The 17,315-nt window shown below is 38.6% G+C and overlaps 2 protein-coding genes across 8 annotated transcripts in view; one reads left to right on the top strand and one right to left on the bottom strand.

Annotated features, from left to right (window-relative positions):
• The window catches only part of RUFY2 (RUN and FYVE domain containing 2), a gene marked incomplete at both ends in the record, with an annotated part of 83,456 nt that overhangs the window by 11,345 nt on the left and 54,796 nt on the right, over positions 1–17,315 (bottom strand). The window lies entirely within an intron of this gene.
• Positions 4,845–16,039, top strand: HNRNPH3 (heterogeneous nuclear ribonucleoprotein H3). Of its 7 annotated transcripts, none has more exons than XM_082855140.1 (10): positions 4,981–5,198; positions 10,218–10,352; positions 10,883–11,021; positions 11,534–11,718; positions 12,176–12,262; positions 12,550–12,665; positions 13,697–13,832; positions 14,568–14,663; positions 14,738–14,830; positions 15,212–16,039. In XM_082855140.1, exons 2-10 carry the CDS (start codon positions 10,241–10,243, stop codon positions 15,286–15,288), a joined length of 1,041 nt encoding a protein of 346 aa, XP_082711266.1. In that variant the 5' UTR covers positions 4,981–5,198; positions 10,218–10,240; the 3' UTR covers positions 15,289–16,039. The 7 variants fall into 7 exon arrangements, with proteins under 7 accessions (XP_082711263.1, XP_082711264.1, XP_082711262.1 ...); XM_082855141.1 differs by having other exon boundaries at positions 4,982–5,198; positions 11,534–11,673; XM_082855137.1 differs by lacking the exon at positions 4,981–5,198 and adding an exon at positions 4,845–4,949 and having other exon boundaries at positions 14,738–16,020.

The following is a 17,315-nucleotide window of genomic DNA, read 5'->3' as shown; positions in this document are numbered from 1 at the left end:
GCATTGGCAGGCAGATTCTTAACCACTGCGCCACCAGGGAAGCCCCCTGTTGACACTTTTGATTGCAGCTTTATAAGAGACCCTGAGCCAGAGGCACCCATCTAAGCTGCCTTCAGGTTTCAGACCCACAGAAACAATGAAATAATAAAAGTCTGTTGTTTTAAGCTGCTAAGTTTTAGAGTAATTTGTTAACAGCAATACTAAGTAATACAGTATGATTTCTTTTTTTCCCCAGTTTTACTGAGATACAATTGTTACACATTACTGTGTAAGTTTAAGGTATATAGCATAATAGTTTGACTTACATATATTCTGAGATGATTACTGAGGTTTAGTTAGCATCCATCACCTCTTATAAACACAATAAAAAGAGAAAGCAAAATAAGAAAAATGTTTCCTTGTAATGAGAACTTTTAGGATTTACTCTCTTAACAACTTTCATACATCATATAGTAGCGTTAATTATAGTCATCATGCTGTATATTACAACCCTAGTACTTACTTGTAAAGTATAATTTTTTTATATATAATATTCAGAAGCAGCCACTGCAAAACATAGGGACAAGATGCAGTCAATCTGTTTGAATTATATTTCTCATTATTCCTCATTGTAAGTTAATCTGTTCTCATTCCAGTTTTTACAAGAGATTCTAGACCAAATTTACCTAGCCTAAGCCTATCTCCCTAAACTATCAGAATGTAAAAGCAAAATATACGTTGGTGAATGCCAGCTATATATCCTAGCACATATTAATTTCCTACTAGACACATCCACTTGGATTGTATATGGCACCTCAAAATCAGTATACTCAAGTCCTATATTCCCTATGTCAGTTACTACCCACCATCAAACCCTAAACCAAAAATAACTCATCCTTGACTTTTTACTATCCATCCACAGCTTCTCTAATCAATCACTAAATCCTGCTGACAATGGCTCCTAAATATCTCAAAGACATCCTCTTATATCTATCCCAGTACCATTGTTCTAATTTAAGAGCTCATCATCTCTGCTGGGCCTTCTTTGCTAGACTGTGGTGAAAATTAGTTACTTAAATAAGTGCCTCCACCCCCAATATAACCATAGTTATTTATACACTAAGAGGCATAGATACATATATGAAGAAACATATTTTTATCTACCACTCAGAAGCTTAAAATCATGTGTGGGGGGAGAGGGGAATGGTGTGTTACTCTTAACGGTACAGTGTTTTCTAAGTTATCAATGTGCTTATAAAATATGAAAAGAAGTACAATAGTTTGACTTAAATTCCTTAAGTAGCTATCTTTTGTAGCTGCTTTCCCTGTTCTTCACAGCAATCCACTGGGACAGAAATAATGTTCAACACTTTTAATTATTTTCAAAAATTAGAGAAAGTGTGCTGGGTGCTTTTTTCCTTTTAAGTTGCAATTTGTTTACTTAGTAATTATTCCAATTGGATGAGACCTTTTGGCTTCCCTAATCCCAGAATGAACACTAGGGTGACTTGAAGATACAAACAAGTATCAAGAATGTAAACTGTAATTAAGTCTTGTCTTGAGAAATAATTTTGAATTATGATGGAGAAGACTACTGCTTTCTAAAGAGAGTAGATATATATGATATAAATCAAAGAACAAGCATTTCACAAAACCTTAGTAAGACAGATTTAGTGTTCAAAAGGCATTAACTACCTTAATTAGACACACTCCTAGAAACTTATTTGTGGGTTTGTTACGTTTTTAGCTTATTTGATTTTCCTGTAGATAAAAATATTGTAATCCAGTTTTTACATTATTTCAGAATGCCAGTGGGGGTATGTGAACAACTATCTTAGCCAATTTTTAGTTAATATGCCTTCCCTCTCCCAAAAGAGTACAGTCTCTTTCAATTTCTCTTTCTTTTTCAGGCTCTGCATGGAATTTTCCTGTTTCCTTCATCCTGGTGGTATAATCAGGATCACGTGTTAGCTGTCTTGTTTTCCTCTGGGCCGTGTGGGTACTTCTATTTCCTTCTCCTTTTTCATCTCTTCTCTCATTTTGGCCTCTAACAAGACCCTCTGCAGGGTCCCTCTGATCTCTGTACTAATAGGAAAGCACTGAAATGACGAAAAGGAAGACAAAGAGAGAGAGAAAAAAAAAGCAGCTGGGAGTCCTTAGTTCTAACCATCTCTATGGAAACAATTCCACAGAGACCAATCTGGAAACAATTCAGTACGGACCACTGGAGCAATGGTGAGCCAATCTCACCAAGCCTTACAGGACTCAACTTGCAAATGAGAACAGTTGATAGACTTTTTTTTTTTTGAGAAAAGTAATAAAATAGGAAGCCAAATAAAAATTAAGTTTACCCCTATATAACATACTTTTTTTTAAACTCAAAACTTCCTACTTGCTGTAATAATAAAAAAGTCAAAGGCATGCATGTGCTAATTTCAAGTCCTTCCCAAGCATTCACACTGGCAAACAGCAGAATGCCCAATACAACGAAATGTGGCCAAAAAAACAAAGAAAGCATTGCAGTTTGGTGCTGAAAAGTCTTAAGAATGATTTTAGGATTATGGCCCGTAACAATAAAAATATGTGGAGAGAATGCCAAACTCATTCAGGCAGTAAACAGATTGTTTGAATTCACGCAAGGGGTAAAAGGGATTGCAGAATTCCATCTACCAAATCAGATTGAAAGACAGAAAGGATAAAGTAGTGATGTAATTTGAATCCAGGGAAGAACTCCACCTGAAGCGGGAGCTTGGAGTCTTACTAATAAAGCAATCATTAGCGAGAGAAAAGAAAGCTCCCCCGACACCCTCACAGTGTCAGACACCAAGATACCAAGTTTCAGTCCTGTTCAAAAGTCTCCAGCCAATAAACCGTTAACTGCAGGTCTCCAGAGATGCTAACTGCAGTGTTAGTTAGAAATAACTTCAATTTGGGGACTTCCCTGGCAGTCCAGTGGTTAAGACTTCGCCTTCCAATACAGGGGGTGCGGGTTCGATCCCTGGTCAGGGAGCTAAGATCCCACATGACTTGGGGCCAAAAAACCAAAACATAAAACAGAAGCAATATTGTAACAAATTCAATACTTTAAAAATGGTCCACATCGGGCTTCCCTGGTGGCGCAGTGGTTGAGAGTCCGCCTGCCGATGCAGGGAACACGGGTTCGTGCCCTGGCTCAGGAAGATCCCTACATGCTGCGGAGCGGCTAGGCCCGTGAGCCATGGCCGCTGAGCCTGTGCGTCCGGAGCCCGTGCTCCGCAACGGGAGAGGCCACAACAGTGGCCACGTAACGGGGAAAAAAAAAAAAGGTCCACTTCTTAAAAAAAAGAAGTAACTTCAATTTGCCTAAAATGATGTTTGTTCCCTCAAAGGTTATTTACATCTCCAGGTAGGTACATAGTGCTTTAAGACCCTAAGTAAAAACCACTTGGGTTTAATTCCTAGCTTCTGCCACTAGGTGTATGACCTTGGGCAACTTTTTACATTTCTCTAGAACTCAGGCATACCATCTGTAAAATGGGGATAAAAATAATTATTTTTCAGGGTTATAAAGAGTCAGTGAATTGAGCACAGCATCTAGCTCAAGCAAGCTCTCAATAATTGTGAGCTATCCTTATTACATTATCCAGTTTCGTTTTTCTATCTCTTGTAAATGATGACATTGCCCCTTCTCCCTTTCTCTAAGGGTTATTTTGAGGGAGTGGTCTCAAGAAAGACAGTAGGGCATTATGACCCAGACAATTCTTACTGTCGCACACTTGTCTTACGCAGGTTTGAGAATGAATTAAAGCCACGAAATGGAAGTTTCCATTATATGACGGTAACTGGCCTCCTGTCTCCACCCTACACACTGCAAACCTCATGAAGGAAAAATTATTCATGCTTCTCCACTGCTAATACCCCTTGCGCCCCCTCATCCCACTCTCGACGGGCTTCCTAGTGCCTGTAGTACAAAGTACAAAGTCTTTGGATACTGAAGGTGTACAACTTAGGTTCGTCCACATTTGCAACCTTCGGGAACATTCCTGTACTCGAACTCATTTCCTTCTCTCCCTCGCATTTGACATACGTTCCTTCGCTTGCACTTTAACTTGCATTGATCTCGGTACCAGGAGTGCCCTCCACTCTTACAGAAATTAGGCTTGCTTGTTTTTTGGGTTTTGTTTTTCCCTAAAAGCTGTCACTAGGAACCTCGGTGGTATGCGAGTCTGCACAACCAAAAATTATTTATTAGGCGTCACTTGTTCGTGCAATTTTCAAGAATGCAAAGCACTATTCAGAAAACCCGAAATCGGGTGCCTCAAGCGGTTGATGGGTCACTGAGATTACAAAATGGGAGACATTACAGGTGAGAGAGAATGCGAAAGCGAGAAGAGGAAGCGAGGAGTGATCTGCAGGGAAACTTCAATCATGAACATCCTCCCCCTCGCCCCCAACGAGGGCCACGTTGGGGCGGCTGGGCCGGCAGTGTCAAAGCCGGGGGAAGGAGCCCCAGCCCAAGAACCTAAATCAGGGCCTGGTGGACACTCTTGTATCTTCCCAGCTGAGAAGCCCTACTATTTTTACCGCATAATGCAAACATGGTGGACAAGAAATGCCCTCCCCGCGTTTGGCAGCCGAACCACGTGGCTCCCTTTCCACGCAGGTGACGCTGAGGTAGGGGCGGGGCCTTTACCGAACTTGTTCTTGGTGCGGCAGAGCAGCAGAGAACTTTTCCACACCCCGACGCCACGGTTCCTGCAACACAGGACCACTATTGCCTCTTCACATCCTCCCCGAGAGAGCAGAAAGGTGACCTCTGAGGATCTGATAGTTTTATGGGAAGCAAAAAGGTGGAGTTCGCAACCTCTTTCTTTAACTGGACTACCTCCGGGCTCCTCTCCACCTCTCCCCACAACAACCGGGCTTCTCACCAACGCGCAAGCGCACTTCCTGCCGTCCGCTCCAAGGCTGGGCTGACTCTCTTGTCTCGCGTGAGTGGGGCCTGCCGGTCTTCCTCGCTCTCGCTCCACCCCCTCCTCCTCGCTCGCTCTCTCCCATCCCCCCAAGCCAGTCGCTCTGCTGCGCAGCTCCCTTAGCGGTTGCCGCCGCCGGAGACGGTTGGAAGAACCGTTGTGGGAGCGCTGCACGAGGCGGGCGACTTCTCCCTGCTCACGACCGGACCCCCTGAGCACCGGAGTCGGTGCTACTGTCGCCCGACAGGGTATCTGAAGTAAAAGGGGGTAGGTTGGGCTGGTGGTTTCGAGAGCGGAGTCGGGAGAAGGACGAAAGAGCGACTGGGAGGGGGTGGGGCTGCGGGGGGGAAGTGTGGAGGTCGCCGCTCGGAGGCGGCCAGGCTGCGCCTCCCAGGCGATCTCCCACTTCAAGGAGGGCGGCCTGCCGGGGGGAGGATTTACTCAGGTGGAATTCAGTGAACGAAACCGAGCCCCGAAGTGGGGGTCATCCAGCACTTCTCCTTTCCCTGCTGGTTTGGCCTCCGCCATTTTGGGTACGGCGGCGCGGCCAGCTCAGCTTCCCGCCCTTCTCATCTCTTTCTGTTTTTTGCCCATCAGCTTCCGAAAACTGATTTATAAGTCCGTGGGGGTGGTTAAAGGTCCGTGGAAGGGATGAGGGTGGGGAAGGAAGCGAGCAGGGAAAGGCTGGGCACTTGGGTGGCGGGAGGATCTGGGCCGTCGGGCGCGCTCCCGATGGAAATGGCGCCAGATGGGCCTGGCCTCCCGCCGCGGCCTCCCTTCCTCCGCAGTCTCGGCTGGGCTACCTGGGCCGGCGGGACTGCGAGTGACTTCTGACGCAGATTCCCAAGATGAGAGAGGCTGGAGCTGGGGGAGGAAAGCCAATGGCGACGAAGGCGCTCAACTCCCAAATCCAGGACAAAGGAGCCAGACGGCCTCCTTTGTAATTCCGCCGCCCGGTGGCGAAGGTTTTTAAGCCAGGCTTGGCTGCCGGGCGGGGAGGGGGGGAAGGGGCGTACTCTCCCTAGCTCTTTGGTCTCTAGGGCAGCTAGATAAACGAAAAGTCTCCGGGGCGGAATAAAGGACGCTTAGCCGGCCCTTATAGTCCAGATTTGGAACTTCGAAAAGAGTACGTACTCATTTTCCAAAGGGTTTTTTTTTCCTACGCTTCTCTTAAACGTATCGAAAGACTTTGTGGGTAATTGTTTTGTAAGCAGAAAAGCGGGTGACTTACCAGATAGGAATGTGAAATGGACTTATTTCAGATAGGTCGTCTGGATCCAGTGAACTGTGGAACTAGGCTTTTGGAACCTGTGGGCGGGGGTGGGATGGTTTAGCAGTGGTTTTGTGTAGTTTGGTAAATATTGATTGGGTTAGAATTTAAGTAGGAGTTTTATTTTGGGGAAACGGTTGTTAAAACACAACCAGTGATGGCAAAACTGTATAGGAATTGAATGATTAAATCTCCAAGGGTTGGATTTTCTGCAGAGATTGTTTGGGGATTAAGGCTGTAGAAGTAAGATACTTCAAAATACAGTTAGGGTTTATTTTCTTTTGGTAGCTAAGCATGTTTTCTATTTGGTGTAGGGCTGTAGTAACGATTTGTCCAAGAAAATAAGCCTGCTCAACAGAAAGGCAAACTGCAAGTTCAGTCATGTGATGCTGTGATGATTTTCGGTCCTTAGAACAGTCGGAGAACTGGTTCTGTAATTTTCACTGAAGACCATACAAAAGGGACAGGCAGGCTATTTTTCCAGCTTTAAAAACAAAAAACTCTTCCTGTTGTTGAAGATGTTTTATGATTCTTGTGGACTTTGAAAAGAAAGTCCAGAGTTTTCTATACTAGTTTCCTAGTATGTGATGTAACAGTTTCCCTGATTGGATTACTCTAGAAACCTTTTTTTCTGCCCTCTTTTTCATCTGCATCATAATCTGGAAATCCATCTAATTGCCTTTATATTTTTAATAACTGTTCTGGTGTTCTTGGCTGAACTGCAGTGGCTGGTAACATTGTTCTAGAGAAGAACTTGATCATTTTAGAGACCTCACCACCTTTAGGTACTAGAGGTGTCTCTAATTTTGTTTTTATTTAAAAGTAATGATGGGACTTCCCTGGCGGTCCAGTGGTTAAGACGCCGCGCTCCTAATGCAGGGGGCACGGGTTCCATCCCTGGTCGGGGAACTAAGATCCCACATGCCTCATGGTGTAGCCAAAAAAAATTAAAAATTCAATTAAGGAGCAAGCACAGTGAAAGGGAAATGATGTAAAATTACCATGTTAAGCATTTCATCACCACTTATTGACCAAATATTGAAGTTCCTTCTCATTTTTTTAGCAGCAGTGGACTACCATTTAGAAAGTTATTAATGCATCAGACTCTTACTGTGTGTATTATACTTAGGAAAATAGTATATGCCTCTATGTTATAAAGGAATTTTATCTCTTGGTCTCTGTTAGATGCTTTTTCTTAACAGCTTTGGGATACAGTTCACATACCATAGACTTCACCCATTTAAAATCACACAACATGTGGTCTTTTGTGACTGGCTTTTTTCACTTAGCATAATGTTTAGGAAATTATATTTAAAATCTCATATAGAACTGACTGAAGTTATTTTAGTACTTCAACTGCTGGTATTTTAATTGGTGCTAACACTAGGAATTCTTTAAAAAGCATTGTGATTAGCCATGACACTGTTGCGAAGAAAGGTTTAGGTGGATTATCCTGAATAATTAGGAAATGCCATTTAGGTAGTTGCCGAGACAGCTTTATTAAGGTATTAGAGCAGATTGTCTTTTTTTATGTGTTTAGAGTTCGTCTTGGTTTTGTTTTGTAAATAGAATTCTAGGTTCAAATTTTGAGTTTTGAAGAGATAGTAGAGTATGGCTTTCTTTATTGTGTACTCTTCATAAACATGGGATGGAGAGTCACCCTATAAAATAGTTTGTCTTCCGAATCTGCTTAATTTATCCTGATTTAGAATTGTTAACAGCTTGGTATTTTTTTATAGGCTATGTTTGTTGTTTTTATATAGGTCTCATTGATATAGGCTGATCCAAAAATCAGAAGTAGTTTGCCTAGTATTTCTTGGAAAGTGCTAATAAGATTTATAGTAAAGATACGTCAGTTTTTGTTTTTGTTTTTGGTATTTGTTCCTGAAACAGTACCTTTACATTGAAAAAAAGGAATGTTCTAAATGAAATAAAACCACCATATCTACGGTCTTTTCACAACAGATTAGATTGGCTTTGCAAAGTTTTTAAGTTTTTCATGAGGAAGTTAATATTTGAGGTTAGAGCCTCCCTATTTTTTCCTATTCTGTTCTTAAATTCCCCTTTGTAGAAAACAGTTTTTAGGTTGCTGACAGTTTTTGTTAAGAAAATGATAAAGATCTCCAAAATGTCACAATTTTTTCCTCAAAGCCTACTTTCAGGGTGACTCTAGAGCTAGTTTTTTAATTGTCTAGCTAATCACATATCCTAGTAAACATTTCCAGAGACCCCTTTTTTTCCTCTTTCTCTCTGCTTTAGACAGTTCCTAAGGACACTTGAAAACTTAAGCCTTTGTTGACTTTGAAAAAGACTTGTAACAGTCCTTATTTCCTTTCAAGATTCAGGATGGTTTCCTATCCTTTAAGGTTCAGTTATTTTGTTTGTGGGTTATTTCATTAGTTTTACAGGGCCCCTTAAAATCCAATAACAATGGCCACCATTGAATGATTACCATGTTGCAGACAAAGCACGAATTCCTTAACAGTTCAGTGAGGTGTAAGTACCACTGCTGCACTTTACAGTTAAATGCAGAGGTTAAGTAGTTTGCTTAAATTAAGTAGCCAGTGAGTGGCAGACTAGGGATTCAAACCCAGGGTTTCCTTTCTCTTAAAAGTTCTTCCCAGTTATTTTTGTGCATAATAATTAGTTGTAATGTCAGATAAAAATTTGCATTCCTATTTTGAACATCTGTGTCTAGAGTGGCACTTAGTGTTCCAAAAAAACAGCGAAACAAGTACCAAATGTGATTCATATGCCAGAGGTATTTGCTTAATAACCACATTTGGATAATTTCTACATTAGCTTGTTTTAAATGTGTGGGTTCTAGGGAAAAAATTTTACTCTTTTGAGATGCTACCCCTAACAGTTGCACTGATAATTAGATTGTGTGAAATTAAATATTAGTGAATACTGTTTATATGAAATACAATCCTCAAGCTTAAAGGAATCAAGTGAACAAATTGTTTTGTTTACAGGGGAGGAGGTGGTGAGGGAAAGGTTTGAAATACTCAGGTGAGTAGGATTCCTACAGCTGCATAGTGAAATTTATAAGATGTGGTAAGTTTCTGCAGCTGGAGGACTTCTGCATTAACCTCTTTAAAATGTTCGGGAATTTTAAAAGAAAGGATGATTGTCTCTTGGGAAGGGAATTTGGTGGATGGGTTCTTTTTTTGGGGGGGAAGGAGGGTGTCTGGTACCGTTTTTAATACTTTTTGAATGTGATTGCATTACTTTTTAAAAAGTTCTGTCTAAAGTAGTGAGTAAACTGGTTTTTAATATTACTGTCTTCAATAATTTCTAAACAGGTGGCTTCAAAAAACTGAAAGCCATTCACTTTTGAGTGCCCTTTTATCTCAGTTTTAAAGGTCAGCCTAATTAACTCAGTAATTGTAAAACTTGCTTTTGGGGAGTGTTTAAATCAGGTTTAAACACAGAAAGGAAGTTTTCCCCCTTCGAAAACAATTTGGTGTGTTCAGAATTATAGTGCATCTATTAAGTTGAGATTTTAATACCATTTTTCCAACATCAAAGGAGAATACTCATTGTACTTGCGACTTAGGCTCTTACTGTGAATGAATGATGGTACTATGTACAACTTTTGGGTAATTAAGTTTTAAAGAATTTGCATAACTATTCAAGTGAATAATAAAACCTGGAAAATTTGAGATGTGAGGAAGAGGCTAGAGTTGACATTAAGATGACAGGGTGAAGAAATAGAGTTTGAAGACTGATGGTGGAATTATGTAAGTTTTCTTAAAATTGGTTAATGTATAATATTTGATACTTAGAAATTCAGTACTTTGGTGGGGGGGGTTCAGGTTTCACTGCCTTTTCGCAGTCTTTTTGTCTACCCCCAAATAGAAGGTGTTGTACCGTTGTATCGTGATGCTGTCACTGAAGTCACTGAACCATAGTTAACATTTCCTGTTGTGCACCCACTGAGAGGTGTTTCTTCAGTACCTCTGGCAAGAGTGTATTTTGATTGACTGCTTTATGTGCTTGTTTATTTTTTATAGCATTTAAATCAAACGGTATTGAGATGGATTGGGTTATGAAACATAATGGTCCAAATGACGCTAGTGATGGGACAGTACGACTTCGTGGACTGCCATTTGGTTGCAGCAAAGAGGAAATAGTTCAGTTCTTTCAAGGTACCTCTAGTATTAGTCAAAGTTTAGTAGTATTTTAATTTTATATTTCTATTACTCAGTTTTTAATTTGTAAAACCCATTTGTTTGGGGGACTTTTTGATTTGAGTATATCTGGGTTAATGTATTAAGTTACGAAATGTGCTCCAGTTAATATTCAATACAGAATGTGTAAAAATATATAAAACCTAACTAATACGCAATAAACTTAATTGAGAGTAATTATGTGTGATGAAATGAATCATGAATTAGCATATGGAGCATAGTTAAGTTTGATTTTTTTTTTTTCCATGTAATATTAGGTGGGCTTTTAGAGTGTGTGTGTAATTTTAAAAGACATTGGTCGCAGAGAAATTTTTATGTAATCCAATAATATTTGAAAAAAATCTTCCTTTTATATTATGGGGTGATGGGAAAACTAAGCTTTTTTGTTTTGTTTTGTTTAGACTTGTTTTAAATATTTGATTCAGATGGGAATGTTTCAGCCTTTAACACTGTTCCCCTTGATGGGGTTATTTGTCCTTGGGTTAAAGGGTTGGAAATCGTGCCAAATGGGATAACATTGACGATGGACTACCAGGGGAGAAGCACAGGGGAGGCCTTCGTGCAGTTTGCTTCAAAGGAGATAGCAGAAAATGCTCTGGGGAAACACAAGGAAAGAATAGGGCACAGGTGGGGATGGAGAGTTTGGGATGGTGTTAAATTTTTATTTTTGGGGGTTGTGGGTCACTATTGCTTAAATGGGGGGGTAACAGTAACATTTTTCTGGGGTAGTTTAAAAGAATTGATAATTATCTAAATTTAACTTGGAAACTACAGATTTGGGTGGGGAATTAATGCTATAATAGTTTGCTTAAATTAAAATTAGATTGTTTCCATTTTTTGTAGGATGTTGTTGATAAATGCTTTTGTATAATCAACTGTTTTCTCTAAACACCTATTACATACTAAAGGAAACAAGCTTAAAATTATATTTTGTGAATTGTTTTCAAATGATTTGTATGTAAAACTTAAATATTAATTATTTAAGTTTGTAGGTGTAAAAAATGTTAACTTTTGGTGTATTTAGGCAATTTAAATTGGGTTATATCTAGACGTAGAAAAACTTACTGCATTTTGCCCAATATTTTATTTACTCTAGTACGTTTATGCTGAAACCTGTACCTTAAACCATTTTCAAATAGGTATATTGAGATCTTCAGAAGTAGCAGGAGTGAAATCAAAGGATTTTATGATCCACCAAGAAGATTGCTGGGCCAGCGACCGGGACCATATGATAGACCAATAGGAGGAAGAGGGGGTTATTATGGAGCTGGGCGTGGAAGTATGTATGACAGAATGCGACGAGGAGGTGATGGATATGATGGTGGTATGTGTATCTAATGAACAAAGGTTCTGTTGTCATTTTCTTAATGTTCCTGACACTTTGTCAAGAAATACAGAAATGGCAGTAATTCAGTACCTACTAGGTTTTAAAACCTGTTCATGAAAAGATGGATTCCCATCGCCAGCTATGGGACTTGATTGATGCACATATTGGCACCTGGTTTACTTAACACAAAAATTTTTTAAAGATTGTTACGTTTTGACATTTTCTGTTTGGCATCAGGGTGAAAATTAATTTTGATGTCTAAATGGATCCTTTTCATATTTTTAATTTCCACTAAGTGTTAACTGATTTTTTCATATGCACTAAGTTGGAAGTTGCAAACTTTGTGGGAGGGCGGAGTTGCCAGACTGCTTGCCACAAAACATGCTTTTGTAAACTGGATTATAGAATTTGTCTCTTCAAAGCTTATTCGTGTATTTCTCCTTAAATTACATAGGTTATGGAGGTTTTGATGACTATGGTGGCTATAATAATTATGGCTATGGAAATGATGGCTTCGATGACAGAATGAGAGATGGAAGAGGTAAAATATATATTCAAGACATAGTCATTTTTAGGTGAATTTCAGTATTTGCTTTACATGCACTTAGTGGTAATATAGGTGACTTGTATACAAGAGTCAACTCAGGCATATTTCAGTGCATTCCTGCATAGGGCTTTAATACAGATGTATACTTACAGGAAAATTCTCCATTTGATATTTAGAACAACTATAAGTATTAAGATTTCTTGGGATTGTCAAAAAAAGGGGTGTAAATAGGAAAAGGTGTGTATAGGGAAGAAATAATCTTTGGAAATCTTATTCTCTAGGTATGGGAGGACATGGCTATGGTGGAGCTGGTGATGCAAGCTCAGGTTTTCATGGTGGTCATTTTGTACATATGAGGGGATTACCTTTCCGTGCAACTGAAAATGACATTGCTAATGTGAGTAATTTTAGTAATTTATTAGTGACTTTATGCATAATCATAGTCTCTAAATTTTGAAAATTCTTTAATGTACTCATCTTTGTCTTTTTAGTTTTAATGTCAAAAATCCCTTTAATAGGAAAATACATATGTCCTTACCTTCACTAGTTGATGAATGTGTGTCCGTTGTGTGCCAGCCTACATAAGATTCAAGCAAGTTAAAAGCTACATTTATAAAGTCCAGTTAATAATTTCGTGAAAGACTGACGAGCAGAGTGGTGATGACTGGAAGATTTTCCTTGTGTCAGGTTTTGAAAGTGTTGTAAATATGTGATAAGTCAGTCAGTTTTAGTGGTGTGGTTTAGCTTTTTAGGCTTATGTGATAATCAGAAATTGAACTGAAAATACTGGTAGTAGATGCTGCTATTACTGATTTGAAACTGGTTTGTTTCAAATTGGTTAGAGAATCAGCAAATTTCGGCCCATGGGGCCAAGTCAGTCACTGAGTAGTTGTGATAAAGACCCAGTGGCCTACAAAGCTGAGGGTATTTATTTATCAGCTAGCACTTAAAGAAAAATTTTGCTGTTGATCTTACTGAGAACCAATTGGACTAAGTTCCAGGTGCCTTTTGGGGTCACTTTAAATCTGGTTAACTTGTGATTAGAACTAAATGATGTATTTTGGGAGCTCTGCATATACAGTGGGTAGGTTTATCAAACTCCATTGTTCTGAGTCATTTAACACCCAATTTCTCTGCATATGTCAGTCTCAGGTGACTTTTTTCAAACAATTTTGAAATACCTTTCTTGGGAGTGGGCTAGGGGAGCTTACTCTTCTCCCTGTCAGTATAGTAAGGAAAATATGGCTTTTTCATTTCTTTAAGGTAAACTGTTCTCTAACTTATAAATGTTTTTTAAATTTAATATCCCCTGGCTTATTTTAAAAGAGATCTCTTCTTTTCATTTGTTTTAATATACTTAAAACCAAAGTGTGTGGTAATTGGCTTTCAGTAATCTAAATAGAAAAGTAAAATAAGTGTTTTCTTTAGTTCTTCTCACCACTAAATCCAATCCGAGTGCATATTGATATTGGAGCTGATGGCAGAGCAACAGGAGAAGCAGATGTAGAGTTTGTGACACATGAAGATGCAGTAGCTGCCATGTCTAAAGATAAGAATAACATGCGTAAGTGGTATAACTTTCTTATTTGTAATTCCTCAAATGTAAGAGGTTCTGGGATCTGTAGGTAACTCTTAGCAGTCTGGGGCCTGAAACCATGTGGCCTCTAATAAGTTCAGACTTCAGTGGCTTTCTAGGGGGCTTTTTATTGAAGTTTACTCAGACTCTTAATACTTGACAGATTATTAGAGTTTAAGTTACTAAAGAGAAAAAATAAGTATGTTTTTTGTACTTGCCCGAGTTTCTGTGCCATTTGCAAATTGTTTCTTAACGTATTCGTTGATAACTTGGGTAAGTTATTCCTGCATGTCATCAAATCCGTTTTTAAGCCATTAAATTTTAAACTCCACTAGTGATTCCCAAATCTGGCCACACATCAGTCACTTGATACTTAATAAGTTGTTCCAGACCCTACCCTCAAGCTACCCTCAATATTCTAATTCAGTATTATGAATGGGCCTGGAATATATTTTTAAGACGTATACCAGCAGGTTCTAAAATAATGTCAGCCCTTTTATAGATAAGGAAACTGAGGTGTCAAACACTTGTTACTTGTTCAAGCTTGAACAGTTTGAACAAAACTTAGATTTTAGTCCTATCTGGCCTTCACTTTGTCACTCCACTAGGAATTTGCAAGCATACTTTTTCAAGTTAATATCAGCCATTCAACCTTTTCACACTTCTGCTGATAAATTTGATCCATCATTCCTTTCTCCCATATTACTTTTTTTTCCCCTAAAGAACATCGATACATTGAACTCTTCTTGAATTCAACTCCTGGAGGCAGCTCTGGAATGGGAGGTTCTGGAATGGGAGCCTATGGCAGAGATGGAATGGGTATGTAAAGTTTTTAAAATAAGCTGACTTAGACACTGAGCAATCAGTCTCAAACTTTTTTTCTTTTTTTAAAGATAATCAGGGAGGCTATGGATCTGTTGGAAGAATGGGAATGGGGAACAATTACAGTGGAGGATATGGTACTCCGGATGGCCTGGGTGGTTATGGTAAGTGTCTGATTACTTTGGTTCAGTTTGTGTTAGTCCCCTTATGTGGTGCAGAGTTAAAGTTCATTTATTGTTCTTTTTTAAAAAAATATTTATTTACTTATTTGGTTGCGCTGGGCCTTATTAGTTGCAGCAGGCGGGCTCCTTAGTTGTGGTTCACTGGCTCCTTAATTGCAGCATGCTTGTGGGATCTAGTTCCCTGACCAGGGATTGAACCTGGGCCCCCTCTATTGGGAGCGTGGAGTCTTACTGTGCCACCAGTGAAGTCCCTTTTTTTGTTGTTTTCTTTTTTAATTGGAGTATTTACAATGTTGTATATATTTTTAATATCTTATGCATTTATATCTTCTAAACGGTTCTTAATGTCTTTTTTTCCCTAAGGCCGTGGTGGTGGAGGCAGTGGCGGTTACTATGGGCAAGGTGGCATGAGTGGAGGTGGATGGCGTGGGATGTACTGAAGCATAACCACCGATATAAAAGTCCTGACAACAGCATCTGGTCTACTAGACTTTCTTACAGATTTAATTTCTTTTGTATTTTAAGAACTTTATAATGACTGAAGGAATGTGTTTTCAAACTATTATTTGGTAAAGCAACAGATTGTGATGGGAAAATCTGTTTTCTGTAGGTTTTATTTGTTGCATACTTTGACTTAAAAAAATAAATTTTTATATTCAAACCACTGATGTTGATACTTTTTATATACTAGCTATTCCTGAGGATGTGCTGCTTTCATAAGATTTGGGTTGATGTATTTTACTATTAGCTGTACAAGAAGTAGTTTAGTGTAATCTTAGAGGACAGTGGTTCACCTCTGCATAAACTACAAGTCTTAATAAGCAGACATCTAGAATAGAGCTTGGAAAATAATTAGTGTAACTCTTTAATAATTTCTCCTTGACAATACTGTAAATATAAAACCTTAAAGATGAATTTAGGTGGCTTCAGGAGTATAAATTCAGCTAATTCTATATTATTCTTTTTCAAAAGTCATTTATCAGGCATAGCTCTGAAATGTTAATGATCTAAGAGGTATCTGGCTATATGAATATTCATAATTGTGTTACCTGCAGATGGGAGTGTTTAAAGTTTAAATTCTAGCCCTAGATTTTAGAATAAATCCCCTCAGCACTTGACTGACGTACCAAAAAAATGTTTCCCAAAAGTGATAGTTGTAAGTTCTCAAAATGTCTTAGACTAAGTTAAGGTTCTCAGTGACATGAGCATTCAATGCAAGTACAAAGATATTTACCATGGAGTATAATTAATTCTCACAGATGTATTTTCAGTTTCCAGCCCAGTAGTTAAAGCATATGGTTTTTTAATAACAACTGTATAGATGACTACTTTAAAAAAAAAATGTAAGACACAAGTCCATGTCTTGAGAGTCTTGAGATTGGATTTTGCATCTGATGATATGTTTGGAGTTTTAGAGCCATTGTGTTAAAAAATTATATGTAGCAAGGAAAAGGTGCTTTTTTACTTTTAATCCCTTTGATCAATATGGCTTTTTTCCAAATTGGCTAATGGATCAAAATGAAACCTGTCAATGTGAATTCAGTTATTGAACTTGTTACTTGTTTTTGCTAGAAATGTTATTAATGTAATAAATATCATTGTGGGAGATAAGAGTAATGGCGTCTGTCCTAGAATGCTTTGTGTCAGTTACTGATTACAAATCAAATTGGTAGAAGGTACTATGTCTAATTGAAGATTAGACAGAGTGACTAAGGAATGATTTCTCCTTGTTAGAGAAGGCAGCTTGATAACGTAAGTGGAGCCTATCAACTGGAGTAGTGATTCATCTTATTGCCTGTACTCCCTTAATTACCTATTTAAGTACTAGGATCATACCACTTTTTTTAAAAAGATGACGTGCTTTTATTTCCCCAGGATTACCCTATTAAAACATACGCCTTCTAAAGTGGGCTAATTTTTCAAATCTTTTATTTGTTATATAAAATTCACATTTTAAAACTGTGGATAGAAGAATTACAACCACAATTCCTTGGCACCATGATAGCATTACTGTGGTAGTACTCCTAGATGAGGGAATGGTATGTGAAGTTCACAAAGTACAAACTGACAGTTCTGTAACATAAAATCCAAAATTAGTAGAATGGTTTCTAGATAAAAGTCAAAAAAAATGGAGCAACTTGTATTACTGTCATAAAAGCCTGCCTACAAAAAGCCCAAATCAATGGTGATGACATGAGTTTTGAGTGGCAAAGAATTTAAAGGGGGACTAAAAATCATGGTTTATTTGTTGAATGAAACCAGCCTTGGAATTTAAGAAAATCACATTTTAAATTTAAGCAGTTATAAAAAGCAGTATTTGAAACTTTTCATTTTTGCTTATTCTCATTTTCAGCAATCATAAAAATGTTAATCCAATCCCATCAGTACAAAATAGTTCCAAGAATATAATTCATGTCTCAAATATTCCTATCAGAGCATTAAGGACCACCTATAAATCAGTATGTCA

This window comes from Leucopleurus acutus (genome assembly GCF_964270905.1).
Source record: "Leucopleurus acutus genome assembly, chromosome: 14".
NCBI classification, from domain to species: Eukaryota; Metazoa; Chordata; class Mammalia; order Artiodactyla; family Delphinidae; genus Leucopleurus; species Leucopleurus acutus.
Note: the sequence above shows the minus strand (reverse complement) of the source record. Positions and strands in the feature narration are given on the sequence as shown.